Source organism: Ornithorhynchus anatinus, chromosome 18 (genome assembly GCF_004115215.2).
Source record: "Ornithorhynchus anatinus isolate Pmale09 chromosome 18, mOrnAna1.pri.v4, whole genome shotgun sequence".
Taxonomy (NCBI): Eukaryota; Metazoa; Chordata; class Mammalia; order Monotremata; family Ornithorhynchidae; genus Ornithorhynchus; species Ornithorhynchus anatinus.
Window position 1 is genome coordinate 36,079,717 of NC_041745.1, and position 19,691 is coordinate 36,099,407.

At 42.9% G+C, this 19,691-nt stretch overlaps 1 protein-coding gene across 2 annotated transcripts in view; it reads left to right on the top strand.

Annotated features, from left to right (window-relative positions):
- The window catches only part of PPARGC1A (PPARG coactivator 1 alpha), a 526,318-nt gene that overhangs the window by 216,306 nt on the left and 290,321 nt on the right, over positions 1–19,691 (top strand). The window contains exon 3 of one of the 2 annotated variants that reach the window (XM_029083445.2): positions 12,428–12,514. The exons of the other annotated variant lie outside the window; for it this stretch is intronic. Coding sequence (XP_028939278.1) covers positions 12,428–12,514 — 87 coding nt within the window. The remainder of the gene's footprint in view (positions 1–12,427; positions 12,515–19,691) is intronic. 2 annotated transcript variants of the gene reach the window in all.

Here is a 19,691-nt window from a genome sequence, read left to right on the forward strand (position 1 = left end):
ACAGAAACAGAGACGTTTAGAGACAAAGATAAAGAAATACAGTCAGATGTAGTTGCAGAAACCAAGAGATATTGACCAAAGGAAATAGTCCCAGAGATACAGTGATGGTCATTGAAAGAAACAGATGGCCAGTAGAGAGTCTGTAGACAGAGAAATATTAAAGCGAGACAGTGCACAGAGAGGAAGAAGCAGAGACAGAAAATAAAAATCAGAAACAGGTTCAGTAACAGCTGCATAGAAAGCATAAGGATAGAGGCAGTGTGGCATGATGAGACACCAACTTATGGACGTGAAAAATGACTGAAAGACAGAGATAGAGACAAAAATGAAAAGATGGACATAGATCAAGACTGAGTCATGGGGTTCAACTATTGAAAAATGAGTCAGAAATTATTTGAGAAGGAAAATAAAAACCTGGAAAAAAACAAGAATAGGGTAAATGGCTAAACAGCTAAAACTCTGCTGATTTATTCCCCACCCTTCAGTGAAAGGAGTTGATTTAAGGTTTTGTTGGCTATGTGATTTTGATAAGTTGCTCCACCTCTCTGGACACTCCAGTTTGTCTGCCTTCAACTGAGTTAAACCACAGTTTACCGCTCCTTCCAGAAACAGAAGTTTGCATTTTAACTGCTGGTCCCTCATATTGCTAGAATAGGAAGAGTACTAGTAGCAATGATAGGATTATTTTAACACTGTACTAAGCACTGGGAAAAATGCACATGTGAGTGTTAGCTCTTAAGGGGAGCGATCACAGTCTAAAAAGGCAGGAAAGGGATTGTTGGTTACATACCTGAGTAAAGATGAGACAATAAAAGCCAAGGGTGATGATGATATAAGAGATTAGAGTTACAGAATTTCAGGCTCTTCGTGACTCAGAATCCAATGTTCAGAAGCAGATTTACTCCTCCATTTCCTTCCCTTGCTCCTTCCAGACACAACCTGCTGCTACTTTTTCCATCCCTTAAAGGATCTGGAAACATACTCTTCTGATTTGCTTTGGAGCCAATTAGGTTTTATCATGTTCATGACTGGGGAGGTGTGGTGATCAATGAAATTCTGATCAAAAGTCTTAAGGTCCTTGAGAGGAAGGCAGCAATGTGAATACCATATTTGTGTTCTGTAGGCCATACCCCAGCACCAGGGAGGTTTGGGGTTCTTAGCTGTGGGATCTGTGGAGTCCTAGGGCTAGCAGTAAGTGCACTTGGAAAGCAGCTGATATCTCTGGAGGACCATGTTACTCTTTGATTATCATCATTGGCAATAACCGTGTTGACACTTATTAAGCACTTAGCAATACTATACTGGGTGCCTACGCCCTTCTGAAATCACATCTCGACCAGGAGGCCTTCTCTGATTAATATCTAATCTGCTCTTTTTATATCTTTCACCTGCCACTTTGTCCTTTCACATCACCTAAGTTCTTTGAGTATTCATAACTCCCACCAAAGCACTGGTGTACATATTTTACATACTCTATTACTTTCTCCGACCTATCATTTAACAGATGCCTTCCCAGCTAGATTGTAAAGTCCTTGGGGACAGAGATCATGTATACTACTTCTCTTGTACTCTCCCAAATGCTTAGACCAGGGTTTGGCCCAGGGTTTATTAGTCACTCAACAAAGACAATTAATAGAGGGATTGACTGTGCTGGACATCTACTGGGTACAGAACACTGAAGTAAGCATAAGGGAGCAACAAAAAAGGAGATCACTCAGTCTCTGGTCTCAAGAAGCTTACAGCTCCCAGGAGACAGAGGTAGAGCCAGACATAGAGGGAAATGTGGATGCTATCAAGTATATGGAATTAATGAACTGATATTCACAGAAATTCATTCAATCATTAATTCAATCATATTTATTGAGCGCTTCCTGTATGTAGAGCACTGTATGAAATGTCCAATAGAGTAGTTGGTGGGAGGGATCTGACCAGGAAGGTGAGGGAGGAAGAGGGAATTAGACTGTGCGCTCACTGAGGGCAGGGAATGTGTCTGTTTATTGTTATATTCTACTCCCCTGAATGCTTAGTACAGTGCTTTGCACACAGTAAGCACTCAATAAGTACAATTGAATGAATGAGTCAGAGAAGTTGGAGATGGGTGGTGGGATGAGGTGGGTTGGTGATTGCAGTTGCAGAAATAGCTAGTGATGTTCAATTCCTCAGCCTTAATGGGCACAGATGCTCAATTTTCCCAGTTGTCCTCTGTGCATGAAGAACTCCAGTTGAAGGGGGATCTGGATTTTGATCAGAGTCGACAGCTTTTAGTTCGCTAAGTGACGCTAACTGAGTGTTTACTGGACAGATCCCGGTATGGCTGGCCCTCTCCTGATCCATCCACCTGTGTTGTCTCTCGGCAGTTCTTGGCTTTGGAAAGAAGGGGCAGGATGAGGGTGTGTGGGAGAAGGATGACTTCCATTTGCTGGGGAACGGGAGGCGGGCCTTGATGCTCTCAGGTTCCCCTGTCACTGTTCACTCGGTCAGGACAGAAAGGTGAAAGTTGTAGCTGCTGCTGTGGCTCCAGTCCCAGAATTCCATCCACACTTTGCTTGGCCTAACCATGTGATCCATCTCTCCAGTCCTGATTGGGTGGGGTCTTGTCAGAGAAACAGCGTCGTTCAGTGGAAAGAGCCCGGGCTTGGGAGTCAGAGGTCATGGGTTTGAATCCCAGCTTCACCACCTGTCACCTGTGTCATTGTGGGCAAGTCACTTAACTTCTCTGTGCCTCAGTTCCCTCATCTGTAAAATGGGGATTAACTGTGAGCCTCACGTGGGACAACCTGATGACCCTGTATCTACCCCAGCGCTTAGAACAGTGCTCTGCACATAGTAAGTGCTTAACAAATACCAACATTATTATTGTTATTGTCTACTTCCACCACTGTCAGTACCTCACACCTGATCAGTCAATCATATTTATTGAATGCTTACTGTGTGCAGAGCACTGTACTAAGCACTTGGGAGAGTATACTATAACAATAAGCAAATACCCTACCCGAAACAAGCTTTCAGTCTAGCGTGGGGGAGATAGACTTAATATAAATAAATTACAGATATGTACATAAATGTTGTAGGTCTGGGACGGGGGGATGAATGAAGGGAGCAAGTCAGGGTGATGCAGAAGGGAGTGGGAGAAAGAGGAAAGGAGGGCTTAGTCAAGGAAGACCGCTTGGAGGAGATATGCCTTCAATAAGACTCAGAAGTGGGGAAGAGTAATTGTTGGATATGAGGAGGGAGGAAATTCCAGGCCAGAGGGAGGATGTGGGGGAGAGGTCGGCAGTGAGATAGATGAGATCAAAGAACAGTGAGAAGGTTAGCATTAGAGAAGTGAAGTGTGCCGGCCAGGTTCCAGGAGGACAGTATCAAGGTGAGGTTGGAGGAGTCAAAGTGATTGAGTGCTTTAAAGCCAAGGGTGAGGGGATTGTCAGGTGTGGCTTTGTTAGGGGTGGGAAAGGAAGAGAGAGCCTTGAGGGGGTGGGGGACTCTGATGTGGGAATTTGGCCTGAAATAATAATGATGGTATTCGTTAAGCACTTACTATGTGCCAAGCACTGTTCTAAATGCTGGAGTAGATACAAGGTAATCAGGTTGTCCCACGTGGGGTTTACAGTCTTCATCCCCATTTACAGCCTTTATCCCCAAGTTATATGACTTGTCCAAGGTCACACAGCTTAACAGTGGCAGAGCCGGGATTTGAACCCATGACCTCTGACTCCCAAGCCCGGGCTCTTTCCACTAAGCCACGCTGCTTCTCAGGGCTTTAACCAGGCCTGAGCTGGATCTGCTGAATAGGAGGAACCCGGCAGGGGAATTCATTTAGCACTTTCAATCAATGAATCGATGAATCAGTGGGTATTTATTGAGCACTTTCTATGTGCAGAGCACTGTACTAAGTGCCTGGGAGATTACAGTACAACAAAATTAGTGGATCCCACCCCTAACGAGTTTACAGTGTTGAGGGGGAGACAGATGTACTTACCCCACATTCTCCAGTTTTCCCATTTTGGCAATGAATGTGTCCTTGTTGGGTGGAAGGCAGAGTCCTTTCTAGGTGATTGCACCCGATTCTGTAGAGTCTTGTGATATTCCTAGGCACTTCGTGACTGAGGTTCTGTTAGACAAGTACATAAAAATTAGACTCATATCCCTCCTGTTCCATCCCCGGTGAAGAACGATCCCCTTTAGGGTCGAACCAGGCAGTCATTCTAATGGCCTCGGCAACGATGTCATTAGACTTTATGGTAGATGAAGTGTGCGTAGAAAAAAATTTACAGCAGGGGTTATTTTAGTGTTTATGGGCCAGGGAATGATTGACATGGGAGTAAACAACTGAATAAATATTTCAGATTGCTTTCCAGTAACCACTCTGATTTCTTTTGAAAACTTCTGTTTCACAGACATGGTTTTTGAATGTGCATAGTTTGAATACGTGTATTTGTTGATGATAGGAGTTTCATTTCAGTAATAGTTTCTGTTTCCCGCTTAGTGGCATTAATACAGATCAACTGTCATCTTATTTTAATGCGGAAGGAGAGTTCTAGGGGTTGTGATGCTGGAAACCCTCCGAGTGATATGAAGGCACCTTATCGGGAGAATAGCAGGGCAGCTGTTTTGATAGAGCCCTGGACCCTAACACTTGGTCTGGTCCAGAGACAACCAGCACTAATTATGGTACTTTTTAAGCACTTACTATGTGCCAAACATTGTTCTAAGTGTTGGGTTAGGTGCAAGTTAATCAGGTTGGACACAGTCCCTGTGCCAGAAGGGGCTCACAGTCTTAATCCACTAAACGGTGCTGCTTCTGTTGGGAGGTTGTGGGGTTTCTCACAGGGGGAGGGGAGGGAGAGACATAGCTGTGCATTGGTTAACGCGATGGGCAAGGATGTCAGCCTGGGAAAGAACACCCCCAAGGTGAGATCTATGGTGGTGACTCCAGCTGGACTCGAATTCGGCCCACTGACTCTGGGCAGGGCCTTTCCCAGCCCTCGGGGTTTGGATCTAGATGCACCCAAGCTTACGCACAAATGATTAGACTGTAAGCCCGTGATTAGACTGTAAGCCCGTCAAAGGGCAGGGACTGTCTCTATTTGTTACTGATTTGTACATTCCAAGCATTTAGTAGAGTGCTCTGCAAATAGTAAGCGCTCAATAAATACTACTGAATGAATGATGTTTCTCTCTTCACTAGAATCCCCTCAAGGACCTATGCCCTTTTTTTTTTTTTTTCAGTGGTATTTGTTAAGCACTTACTATGTGCCCGGCACAATATTAAGTGCTGAAATAAATACAAGATTATTAGGTTGGATGCAATCCTTGTCCCATGTAGGGCTTACAGTCTTAGTCCCCATTTTGCAGATGAGGTGACTGAGGCACAGAGAAGTTAAATGACTCATTCAAGGTCATGCAGCAGTTAAGTGGTGGAGGCGGAATTAGAACCCAGATCTTCTGACTCCGTAGCTCGTGTTATCTCCCCTGGGCCTTGCTGCTTCTCACTTCAAATCCAAAGTGGCAGCATCCCCAATCGCTGGACAGAACGACGAGACACGAGAGTTAGTGTCCTTTCCCACATGAGATCACTACAGACCTAGTCAGTCATATTTATTGAGTGTCTGATATAACAGTGTAACAGACATGTTCTTTGCCCACAACAAACTTGCAGCCTAAAGGGGAGACAGGTATTAAAAATATAAATAAATTACAGCTTTGAACATAAGCGTCATGGGGTTGGGGGGGGGATGAATAAAGGGAGAAAGGGCAACACAGAAGGGAGTGGGAGAAGGGGAAAGGAGGGCTTTTAGACAGGATAGGCCTCTTGGAGGAGATGTGCCTTCAATAAGGCTTTGAAGCAGGGGAAGAGTAACTGCCTGTTGGACCAGCCACCCACTATTGAAGTTTTTCTGTGCTTTGAACATTAGTCTTTAATGATCTGAGAAGCAGCCTCGCTTAGCGGAAAGAGCACGGGCTTGGGAGTCAGAGGGCATGGGTTCTAATCCTGGCTCTGCCACTCGTCTGCTGTGTGACCTTGGGCAAACCACTTCACTTCTCTGTGCCTCAGTTACCTCATCTGTAAAATGGGGATTAAAACTGTGAGCCCCACGTGGGACAACCTTATTGTCCTAGTGCTTAGAACAGTGCTTGGCACATAGTAAGTGCTTAACAAATAGCATAATAATAATAATTTATGGAAAAAATGCAAAGCAAGGGACTCATTTTGGAGTCAGAGGTCATGGGTTCGAATCCCTACTCTGCCAATTGTCAGCTGTGTGACTGTGGGCAAGTCACTTAACTTCTCTGTGCCTTAGTTACCTCATCTGTAAAATGGGGATTAATACTGTAAGTCTCACGTGGGACAACCTGATTACCCTATATCTACACCTGTGCTTAGAACAGTGCTCTGCACATAGTAAGCACTTAACAAATACCAACATTATTATGGTAACTGAGGCAAGTACCTTCACTTGCCTTTTCCTCAAATTGCACCTATCTCTAATCAATCCATAGTATTTATTGAGCACTTGTTTGTTTGTTTCTTATGGTAATTGCTAAACATTTATTTTGTGTCTGGCACTGTTCTAAGCACTAGAGTAGATACAAGTTGATCAGTCCAGATACAGTCCTTGCACCACATGGGGTTTACAGTCTAATAGGAGGGAAAACAAGTGTTTAATCCTGATTTTACAGATAAGGATACATTGTCCCTCCAAAGAGCCCTCAAGGAGCTTAGAGTCTAGCAGGGAGGACTCCCAGCCTACCTGCTTGAGTTTTTGGGAGAGATGAGGCTTTCCCATTTGGCAAACTTGTTAATAAATGCCATCTGCTTCCATTCTGCTCTTCAGACAAAGAAGGCAAGCATCAAACCAGAGCTTCAGTCTTTCCTCTAAACTTGCTATGAGACGTTTTTGAAGAATGGCATATCCATCGTTGATTATGAGGGATTCTTTTTAAACACTAAGAAGTCCTTTTTTCACCTAGCACAACAGGGATAAGGACACAAGCAAGGATTAAATTCCCTCCACTTTCTACAAACTCTGCGGATGCCGTCAATTATATGCGATTAGCAAACTGGCTTAGAAACTTAAAAAAATACGCTGCTTTTCCTTAGACTATGAGTGAAGATGAAATAAAATTCTCTCATCTTGTTTGTCCTGTTGATTCGTTGAATGTGTATCGATTAAAGATCATAATGCACAATTTGTTTTTCATCTCAAGTAAGGATATTCTGTATCTGTCATACCATCTAGGAGTCATTGATTTACTACACTCTGTAAAACTGTTTTGTACCAATAGTTGCTGCCCTCCATGTTTCTGAAGGATCTTTGAAGGATGTTCATTCATTCTGCTAGGAATCAATGAATTATAGCTGAGTGGAAGTCCTTCCTATTAGGTTTTCTGTAACTCAAGAAAAATTAGATTTTAGATACAGGTGGAAACTGTTGAATGTGTAAAGAACCTTTTAATTTCTATTATTTCACAGGAGCACATGGCAGGAGACTCCCTAATACATATGTATCATCTTTAGTTTACTGTTGGCAGGCATATGACTTTCCCCCGCTAACTTATGTGGGATACTAGAAGAGACTGCATTGCCTTTTTATTCAGAATGTTTTTTGATAGCTGCTGTATCTTTTTAAAAATTCTTTTACAAGAATTTTTATGTATAATGGTGGATTTGCTGACATTAGGAAGTGGGTACAGATTGTAAAATATTGGAATCTAAATTCTAATGTGGTGAATTTGATCCCCGATTGAAAAAAATAAATTAGTGGCAGAGCTACTAATAAGTACATAAGTTTAATTTCCAGTTTCTTCCCGTCTTATTTTGATTAGACAGTCAGTTCAACACTGGGGTGGGGGTTTCTCCATTTCTTTTTTTTTTTTTTTGGATTAACGGAAACTAGATGATAAACTAGCTTTTTAAGTTTGTTTAAACTCCTAATCCCAGGACATTGCAAAGCCCAATTTCTTTATTCATTCATTCAATTCATTCAATAGTATTTATTGAGCGCTTACTATGTGCAGAGCACTGTACTAAGCGCTTGGAGTGAAGAAGTCGGCAACAGATACAGTCCCTGCCGTTTGACGGGCTTACAGTCTAATCGGGGGAGATGGACAGACAAGAACAATGGCAATAAATAGAGTCAAGGGAAGAACATCTCGTAAAAACAATGGCAACTAAATAGAATCAAGGCGATGTACATTTCATTAACAAAATAAATAGGGTAATGAAAATATATACAGCTGAGCAGATGAGTACAGTGCTGAGGGGATGGGAAGGTGGGGGGAGGAGCAGAGGGAAATGGGGGGAAAAGAGGGTTAAGCTGTGGAGAGGTGAAGGGGGGCGGTAGAGAGAGTAGAGGGAGAAGGGGAGCTCAGTCTGGGAAGGCCTCTTGGAGGAGGTGAGTTTTAAGTAGGGTTTTGAAGAGGGGAAGAGAATTAGTTTGGCGGAGGTGAGGAGGGAGGGCGTTCCAGGACCACGGGAGGACGTGGCCCAGGGGTTGACGGCGGGATAGGCGAGACCGGTAATCTTTAGTTAAATTGCTGTCAGAGTTTTGGTCTTAGAAGAGATTTGGATTGCGGATCAGACAATCAGATCTGAGACACTTTGATTTATGAGGAATGACACTTTTAGTGTTGCTAAATTTACATACTATTTCAGCTTTACCACGTGTCCATTCCAGGGCACTAGCTCTGGGGCTGCCAGTGATCAGAGAGGAGTTCATGAGAACCACAGGAAAATGGGGAAATACTTTAAAATAATTTTAAAAGTTAGAATGGGAAGGGAAATCAGGTGAGGGGAGAAGCATTTAAAGAGAGTTGGGGGAAAAGTGGGAGAGGTCGAGGGTTTGAGGGCATTTCTTCATCAGGCAGATTACCCAGGAAGGGTCAGCAGGTGCATTTTACTTCAATCAATCAGTGGTATTTATTGAGCACTAACTATGTACAGAGCACTGTACTAAATGCTGTAAAATCTGACTCCATATAAACTACTCTAGCTATTTTGCTCATTTATAATTGAGACTGTAAATTCCTTGAGGTCAGGGAACATGTCTACCAACTCTGTTGACCGTACTCTCCCAGATGCTTAGAACAGTGCTCTGCTCACATGAAAAACTCAATAAATACTATTGTTTGTTTGATTGAGTTACACAATTTTGGGGAATTCTAGCAAAAATAGGGTCTCTGACTTGGTTCAGGAACTAATTCTCCACTTACAACAGCATTCCTAAGAGAAAAACTGGGTCCTATTTACATTTCAACATGACACAATTTATTATTTGTAAGTCCTAGGATTTACTGAAGTATATATGAATGTAATATCTTCATTATTTTAGAATCATGTGCAAACTTCAACAGCTAAAATTTGTATATTTATGGCACAGCCTACAAAGTAGGGATTGTATCTCTTGGTTTTGAACAAGTGAGAGCAGCTTCCCCTTGGCCTGCAAAATTCATTGTCAATCATATCTTAAGGAATTTAAAATTTTTAATGATGGTAATAACAATAATAATAATTGGGAGGGCGAAATATTAACTTGAGGGAAAAATCAGAAGATAGGATAATTTTATTACAATTCTAGATAATACATCAACATTTCCCATTTATAAACCATTTGTCAGTCTGAATTGCACAGAGGATAATTAAGGTCTCTCAACTAATCCATAGTATCCAAGAAGAGGAATTATTTTCTACACATCCAGCCAAAATATCACTCATATATATGTTTAGGAGTATCACTCTGAAATAATCCTATATCATTTGGAGCAAGTAGATTAATCATGGTATTTGTTGAGCCCTTTCTATGTGCCACACACTCTACTAAGCACTGGGCTAGATTCAAAACCATATGATCAGAGACAATTCCTATCCCACACAGAGCTTGCTGTCAAAGTGGGAGGGAAGTTGGGCTTTTAGTCCCCATTTTACAGTTGAGAGGACTGAGGCACAGAGAAGTTAAGCAGCTTGCACAAAATCTCAGAGTAGGCAAGTGGCACGGCAGGATTAGAACTCAGATCCGCGGATTCCCAGGCCTGTGCTCTTTCCATTAGGCCACACTACCTGTTCTAAAATAAGGTGCTAAGAGGGAAAAACTGGTAAGTGTAGTTCTCATCCCCCAGCTTTCATCATGATTCCCAAGGTAGTTTGTGTTCATAGGATCTGTGCACCTGATATTTTATTGTGTTGGGAAAAGTTTTCTTCTGAAGTGAAAATTTCACCATACAATGACAGCAGTGTGATCTGCCCTGCAGCTTAGTATCTGCTGGAGTCTCATACCATCTACCCTGACCCCACTGCGCGATACAGACTTCCTCTAAGTGGAAGGCTCCGTGACCTCTATCAGTGCTCAATCTATGGAAAAGATGCTGACCAGGGCTGGGATCCTTAATGGGTAACTCCTTTTATGTTCATACCAATGCCGTGAATAGAGAGGAACAAGGAGTGGCTTTGCGGTATTGTAGGGAAAATGACCCTTTTAAATCCGACGGATGGAGATATTTGGATATGTAGTGGAAAAGATGTGTTTCAAGGCTTTTGAGATGCTTGGTTGGAAGTATTATAGGAACATAATTTATTGTTATTAAGAATGTATACAGCACTTCATCCTGGCAAAATGCTCTTCGGTAATTACATATATTGAAAGTAGTCACAATACATTTACCATTTACAAGTGCTCTGAGCTTTTGTGAAATAAAGAGCTCGCTAAGAGGAGACATTGTTGTTTGAGTTCTCCGCCACCCCATGAGGCAGGTTGATGTGTCTGTCCCCATTTTACAGATCAGGAAACAGAGGTCAGAGAGGTTAATGGATTTCCCAGATCAATCCCTCAGGGTGTCTGTATGGTGGATCCAGAATGGTCTTCGGGATCTGGGGCGTTGGGCCCACTCCCTTGGACAAGTCTCTTAACCACTCTGCCCTGAAATTCCCTCCTCTGAAAATAGGACCAAGAGCTCCAATCTTTCTTTCTCCATCACATCCCGGCTCCACCACTCGTCTGCTCTGTGACCTTGGGCAACTCACTTCCCTTCTCTGGGCCTCGGTTACCTCATATGTAAAATGGGGATTGAGATTGTAGCCCAACATGGGCCAGGGACTGTGTCTACCCTGATTTGCTTGTACCTACCCTAGTGATTAGAACAATGCCAAGCACATAGTAAGTGCTTAACAAATGCCATAATAATAATTATTAATATTATCACAGGAATGCCATGAGAATGAATTGGTCACCTCAATAATTATTATTTATATTATTGCTAACAATTTTTAAGCCCTCGCAATGAGCAGAGAGCACTGTACTAAAGGCTGCTGTGTGACCTTTGGCAAGTCAGTTAACTTTTGGAGAAGCAGCGTGGCTCAGTGGAAAGAGCACGGGCTTTGGAGTCAGGGCTCATGAGTTCGAATCCCAGCTCTGCCACTTGTCGGCTGTGTGACCGTGGGCAAGTCACTTAACTTCTCCGTGCCTCAGTTCCCTCATCTGTAAAATGGGGATTAAGACTGTGAGCCCCACGTGGGACAACCTGATTCCCCTATGTCTACCCCAGCGCTTAGAACAGTGCTCGGCACATAGTAAGCGCTTAACAAATACCAACATTATTATTATTAACTTTTCTGCGCTTGTTCTTCTCTTCCCCTTAGAGTGAGTCCTAAGCTGGGTGGAGCGCATGTCCAATCTGTTTATTTTATTTTATCCCCAGTGTCTAGTACAATGCTTGGCACATATGTGCTCAACAAATAATCATAATAATAATAATAACTATAATAATATCATTTTTAATTATACAAAAATTAATTGACACAATCTTTGACCCCCAAGGGCATCAAAATCAAAATGGGGAGGACACAGAGACATTTAATACAACCACTACAATCTTGATAACAATACAACTGAGACAAGAATTCATCTCTGAAAAATTCCAAGAGGGAAATACGTTAACTAAACATTATGAGGAGAGACTGCCCCAGGTCCATTTTTAAGGATCCAGGCTAACGGTCCTAAGAAAGCTGCATCACAACTTTCCCAACATTCTCAGCTTTGTGAGGGAGGGTGACACCTGCCCATTGTCTAATCCAGCAGCCTGGAAGGCTTCACTCCCGTGGTGTCCACAGCTCCCAGACTGCCAGTGGTGTGAGACTTTGGTTGGTGTGTGACTCATCTTCTCCCCCTGCCCCTCCTTCCTTCCGCTTCCCATGGCATTGGGTGGGAGGAGGGAAGCTGTCCCCAGGGCCCTGTTAACAGGGAGGGGCTAGCCTGACCATGGAGTTTGTAAAACTGTATCTGTATTGGATTGTTGATATGATCACAGTACTATGAATTAGCATTCTTTGTTTCTGGGTTAAATGTCCAGTCTTTATGTTAGCTGTGTTTAACATACTAGAGACCTGCAGTGTAATATTTTTATGGAAAGAAACTAAGTGCCTCTTTCTTTGCTTCAGATGGTCACATCTTTAGATCCTGAAGGGAGGGATGCAGCACGTTCTCTCAGGAGTCCAAATGCAGCAACAGATTTTGCCTCCAAGCAAGTAAGATATGTCATAAAAACAAACAGCTTTCCTCCACCAGCTCTGTTCTCCTTTGAATTTTTGATGCCACCGTGGTCATTTCAAGATAATACCCTGGAGTGGGAGAGGTCTTTTGTTTCCCCTTTTCCGCCCCCACCCCTACACCCTTCCCTGGGAACAGCCCAAAATCCACTAAGCCTTTTCCAGTTGGGCTTTAATCCTGTATATCCTTACTGGAACTGCATTTCTTCCCATTCCCGGTCTCTTCACCTGTTATCCCTTGATATTAGGTTAAGAACTGGGTAATTTTGATGAGTTAAGACATTCCCAAAATTCAGCTGTGTCAGGCATGGATGCCCTCTAGCAGTTGAATGATAGTGAGGTGACGCTCCACTTTTGAGACCACAGATCCACTCCCTCTGGTTCGCTGGGCACCTAGAACTTCGTCTCTGTCCATAATGAATCTCAAATATATGCACTCCACCTCTCCCTCTTTTCGGGGGCATTTATATCAGAATTAGCAATCCCCTGGTGGGGGGAGGGATTTTAGCTTGCTTTCTCATTTTCTCAGTTCCTTACCCCACCTCCTTCACTTCTCTAAACATCCTTGCCTCAGCAACTTCCAGTGGCCGTAAAGGTTATTTGGAGTCTGTATTTAGTGATGAGCTTTCCTGTGGGTCTCCTGGCTCCTATTAGTCCCTCCATTATCTGGAGAATTATTCGATACGGCTTGCAGACACACACAAAAGGTCTCTCTTGCTCAGGACTTCTTGCGGAAAGCCGTGTTAAGTGTGAGGAAGGGGTTTCTGTTCTCCCAAAGACATCTCCCTCTTGCCAAAAAGTGCTGTCTTCTCTCAAGAGTAAGTTCATTCTCTCTGGGGAAGGTGAAAGAATACTGGGTCACATTCTCACATCAGGAGCTTGCCCTCAAAGAAAGGGATTCTACTTTATCTTTCTTAGTCAGCGCTCCTATTTTTAGGCCATTGGTTTATTACAGGTCCCTTCATTAGAACAAGGTCTCTGCACTCTTCAGGAATCGGACAATCCGTCAGTGATCCCAAAAGTCACTGCAAAAGATGGTGGGAGCACCTCAGTTTTAAAAATAGACATTTTTTAACAGGTTTACCTTGATGAGGGGAATCTAATGGCAACTCTTTGGATGGCCTGCATCACACTAGGGTTTTTGACCCAGTTTTGAACAAAATAAGATTTGTTCCGATCAATGGACTTTTGATCTGATAGTTACCATGAAACTGTTGAATAGCTGAATGTTACTCGTAGCTCTCTGCATGTGATATTTACAGTAGGATTTGTGCTACCCCTAGATTTATTTTCATTGCAGGCTTCCACTAGCATCACTCAAGGTTGTAGGTGGCATGTTTTCCTTGCTTCTGCTCCGTGGCCCATTGATTCTTAAAACCAAATGATTAGCAAGATCCAGAACAATTTTTGGCTCTTGGTTGAGATTTTTACACACATTTATGACCATGGACAGATGGTTTTCCAGTACTCAAAGCACCATCAGTGACAGAAATGTTCCATCCCCTGGAACTTGAGAAAGACCCCATTTCTGGAACAGTTCCTGTTGGGTTCCAGGCTTGTTTCTTTGAAGGGCACTGCTTCTCAGATTTAATCCTGTGGATAATTGAGCTGTAATGGGCTTGAGCTTTACAGACCTACTTTTTTTGAACTCAGTTCCAGCATTTAAACTCACAAATGAAGACTTCCCTAGTGAGTAGTTGGATGCGCCGTTTATCTGATTTCTAAGCCCAAGTGTTGATTAACACATACAAAGTCTAGGAATGCATTCCCACCTAGGTACATTTTACAGAGTAGATTTTTGTATGATCAATCAGTGGTTTTTAGTGAATGTTTACTCTGTGCCGAGCACTGTACTAATTGCTTGGGAGCACTCATTAGGTTTTTAATAGTCATGATTCCACACTTAAGGGGCTTAAAACCTAGCAAGGGAGATGGACACTAAAATAATCACAAGTAGGGGAAGGAACTAAGAATAAAGAGATGATAATAGTAATAATAATGATGGTATTTGTTAAGTGCTTACTCTGTGCCAAGCATTGTTCTAAACACTGGGGTAGCTACAAGGTAATCAGGTTGTCCCACGTGGGGCTCCCAGTTTTCATCCCCACTTTACAGATGAGGGAACTGAGGGACAGAGAAATTAAGTGACTTTCCCAAAGTCACACAGCTAACAAGTGGCGGAGCCAGGGTTAGAACCCATGACCCATGACTCCCAAACCCGTGCTCTTTCCACTAAACCATGCTGCTTCTCCCTTCAGTGCTGTGGGAGAGGGCCTGGAGTGAGTAGCTTAAGTGTTTAGGGGGTAAGGACTTGAGTGCATAGGGGTTGTAGTAGTGATGGTGGGGGGAATAGGGTGAGAGAATGAGAGATTAATCAGGGAGGCTTCCTGGAGGAGCTGTTATTTTAGAAAGGCTTTGAAGATGGGGAGAGAAGTTGTCTGCAGGATGTGAAAGGGAAGGAGCTCCTGGTAGGAGAGAAGACAAGTGCAAGAGGACAACGAGAGCTACATTGACTGCAAAATGGAAAATACCAGAGTCCAATGGGTTGATGCCCATTGGAGATATTTTTTGTCCTGATATCTTTTGTGCTTCTTGGCTGATTTTTTGGGATTATACAGGATGATAATATGTTGGCCAATATCAGTGGTCTTGTTTTTTGCATTTAAATCTCTTTCTCTTAAATATTCACTAAGCCTATCAGCTTCAACCTGCATCCTTCTTCTCACTACATAGTTCATGGGGTAGTTAAAGAGAAAAACTAATCAGTCACACATTGATTTGGAAGCTTGTGACTTGGATCCAGATTGTACCAAAGTGAGTAATTAAAATGTGTGGGTTTGTAACTTGTAATCTGAGTTTGAAATGTGACTCACTAGACTCTGGGTCCCGAGTCCTTTTGGAGAAGGAGAAATATGCTAACGAGAAAAGCCCAAGCTCCATGGAGACCACAGGCATAAACGTAGTTTGAGAAACAAATTTGCCTTCCTAGATCACAATGACTGGCCAAGAAATAAAAGTGTTGGGAGATTTTAGACGGAGAACAGACACTGCCCTATGAGTTAAAAGGGCCATTTTCAAGAGCATTATTCTTGCAGCATGGGTGACCCTTGAGGTGACTTCAGACAGGGTGAAATTTATTTTGAAACATTCATTAGGTCCTGTGCAATCAGAACACCCAGACTAGGTTCTGGATGTTCTGAGGCAAAAAGTTGAGTAGGGCCTACCACCGGTGACCCATTAGCCCAGATGTTAGCCATGTTGCACCCCCTTCAAACATTTTATACAAACCTGATAATGACCACAAGGTCTAACATGTTTAAAGCGTCTTAAACATGTTAAAACCTGGGTTCTAATTACGGCTCTGCCACTTGCCTGCTGTGGGACTCTGGGCAAATCACTTAACTTCTCTGTACCTCAGTTACATCATCTGTAAAATGGGGAATAGGACTGTGAGCCCCATGACTGTAATCCAATATGATTAGCTTGTATCCACCCCAGTGCTTAATACAGTGCCTGGCACATAGTAAGTGCTTTAAAAAGCACCATTGAAAAAAACAATAGGAGAAAAATACTTCAGATAGTATCAATACCACTTGAAAAACAGTAGATTATAAACTTCTCAAAGGTAGAGATCATGTCTACCAACTCTATTGTACTCTCCCAAGCACTTAGTACTGTGGTCTATACACAGTAAGCACTCAATAAATACCATTGATTGAAAAGCCATGGACACCTAAAAAGGGTATCTAGCTCGTGACTAAGGCTGACTCTCTCTCAGAGCACCATATAGCTTCCTGTTGGGGTCTTTTTACCAAATAATAACCTTGTGTTCTAAGCCAGGAATGTATTTCATGGAGCTGAGCAGTTTATTTTTTGGTTTAATCAGGGCCAGGAACAATTCAACTCAAAACAAACTGACTTTAATGATTTGGGAATGGAAGGTTTGCCTCCCAAATTGACCTTATACGTTGGGTAAACAAGTGCTTGTTCGATATGCGTTAGCATATTTTTAAGGCAGCTTCTAGTTTCAAAGACATTGGATTAATGCCGGTAGTTCATTGGGCTCTGATTATGATGCTTCCGCGGATCTGGAGCTGAAGCGTGTCAAATGCCACGGAAGATCCTGTGTTCAGATAGAGACGTGGTAAGCAAACTGGGTTCTGAGATGCTGAGTCTGCTGTCTGACCCTCTGATGAGAAGGAGAAGGTTCTAAATGTCTTGAAAATTCCTTCTGGCCACAGTTTAGAGTGGCCCAATCTATAAAGTGGGCAGCATATTTATTGGATTAGTTTGTCAAAGTCCCTCGACTGGTTGAGTCTTGCCAACTCAGAGCCTGGGGTTGGTGAGGAGGGACAGGTTAGGGTTTTGGTCTGTCTTCTCCTGGCAGTAGTGTTTGGTTGGACTCCAACCACACAGTGTCCTGGCATTGCCAGAAGACAGGAAAATGAGTCATCTTCCAAAAGTTCTGTGAGGATTTTAGATTGAAGGCAGACAGGATCATCAATTATTACATTTATCACAGATGTGGCTATTTCTGAAGTAATGGGCTTTGTTTTCCCCAATAGAATCATCATCCAGTTTGACTGTAATGCTTTTGTTTGAGGGGGAAAAAATAAGCTTTTATTTCATATTGGAAGAAAAGGCTTCATTGTTCAAATAGCACTTAGGGAACGAGAGCTTGAAAAAAGCTGTTTGCTTCCCCACACTGATTCTCCAGCTTTTCACTCCCTGTTTGTGGCTTAGAGACTTTCAAGGTACATTGAGATTTGTGCCTGCACATGGAAAAAAGCCAGAATTTTCATCTAGTCCATTTATTTTACAAAGTTCTCATGCCCACCGATAAACAGTTCTTTTCAAAGGGCCACGAGCCAGCTTGGTCCAGTGGACTGAGTAGGAAGCCAGGAGTCGGGAACTCCGAATCCTGAAAAACTGGCTGTCCCTTTCCAGGCTGGGTCACCTTGGACAACTCTCTTAAGGTGCCCTTGTTTTTTCCTTCTCATCTGTAGAACTGAGGAGGTCTGCTTCTTGGAGCTAGAGAGGGTAATAACTTTTTTTGACAATATGAATATCCAAGTGGTAAGAATTGTTATGGTTATTCTTGCATGTTCTATTATTCTGGTTTTGCAGTTGTGAGAACCTTAAGAACAATGCTGTAGACATGCTCAGTTTACCCCCCATCTTAGCGTATTAGCTAACCATGCTGTCACTTGTCACCCCATCCAGTTCCCTGTAAAGTCTAGCAAAACGATCCTGGTTCACTAATCAATAAGTCAATTGGTTGATTAAGAAGCAGCATAGCGTACTGGAAAGAGCATGGGCCTGGGAGTTAGAGGACCTGGGTTCTAATTCCTGCTCTCCCATACCTCTGCTGTGTGACCTTGGGCAAGTTATTTAACTTTGCTTTGCCTCAGTTACCTCTTCTGTAAAATGGGGATTAAGACTGTGAGCCCCATGTGGGACACAGACCGTGTCCAACCTGATTATCTTGTATCTACCCCTGTGTTTAGTATGATGCTTGGAACATAGTAACCACTTAACAAATACCATTAAAATCAATCAATCAGTAATATTTATGGAGTGCTTACTGTGCAGAGCATTGTACTAAGTGATTGGGAAAGTACAATATAACAGACTTGGTATAAATGTTTTGTAGCCTCAATGAGTTTACAGTTTTGAGAGGGAGAAAGACATTAGTATAAATAAATTGATTAAATTATGGATGTGTACATAAATGCTATTGGTCTGAAGGAGGGATGAATAAAGGGTGCAAATCCTAGTGCAAGGATGATGCAGAAGGGAATGGTAGAAGAAGGAATGAGGGCTTAGTTGGAGAAGGCCTCTTGGAGATGTGTTTAATAATAATGCTTTGAAGGTAGGGAGAATAAACATCTGTTCAATACGAAGAAGGAGGATATTCCAGGCCGGAGGCAGGATGTGAGCAAGCGATCAGTGCAAGATGGACGAGATCTAGGTACAGTGAGTAGGTTGGTATGAGAGGAGGGAAGTGTGCCACTGTTCTGTAGTAGGAAATCAGGGAGGTGAGGTAAGAAGGGGCAAGATGATTGAATGTTTTAAAGCCTATGGTTGGGAGTTTCTGTTGTTCTGTTTGAAGCAGAGGTGGATGGGCAACTCCTGGAGGTTCTTGAGGAGTGGGGAAACATGGACTGAATGACCTGTGGAAAAACGATCCGGGCAGAGACTTGAAATATGTACTGGAGTAGGGAGAGACAGGAGGCAGGGAGGTCAGCAAGGAGGCTGATAGTTTTAAAGTGAGATAGAATAAATGCTTGAATTAACGTGGTAGCTGTTTGGATGGAGAGGAAAGGGTGGATTTTAGGGTTGAAGGTTGAACTGACAAGATTTGGTGACAGATTGAATTCGTGGGTTGAATGAGGTAAATGAGTCAAGGATAATGTCAAGATTATAGGATTGTGAGACAGGGAGGATGGTGGTGCTGTCTACAGTGATGGGAAAGTAGGGGGAGGACTGGATTTGGGTAGGAATCTGAGGAGTTCTGTTTTGGACATGTTAAAAAAAATTGATGGAATTTATTGAGTACTTACTGCGTCCAGTGCATTGCACTGTTCTTAATGCTTTGGAGAGTGCCAACTGAGTAATGGACGTGGTTTCAGCTCTCAAGGATCGTTCAATCTAGTTGGGGAGATGGATATTAAATAAATTCCAGAAAAGGGAGGCAACCAGTTCTAATGGGGTGTACATAAGCATTGTCGGGGGGGGTGGCTCAGGTACTGTATCCCAGTGGTTTTCCTACATGCCGATCCTGGCATTAAAGGAAAATTCACATCGAAGAACTCAACTTGTCTAATGTGCATGCATGCAAACCTGCGCACACAACATTTTCTTCTGACATGGGGGCACACCGTGTGTGTCTGGACAGGCTCGCAGTGTTGCGAGAACATTCCCTTATTTCCTAGCACCGTTCTAGCCATAATTGGAATAAAGTGGCAGAAATAAGTGTAACTTTTCTCCGTGACCCTCTCACAGGGAACTGAACCTTCTGGAGTGGTCTGAATACAGACCCCCAGCTCCACGCCACCATTGCCCTGGAGTTCTTTAGGGATGGCCAAGGTGGGTAGCCTGGTCCAGCCTGGAGGGATCTTTGGAGTCGGCGACATCACTGTGCCGCCATTGACCG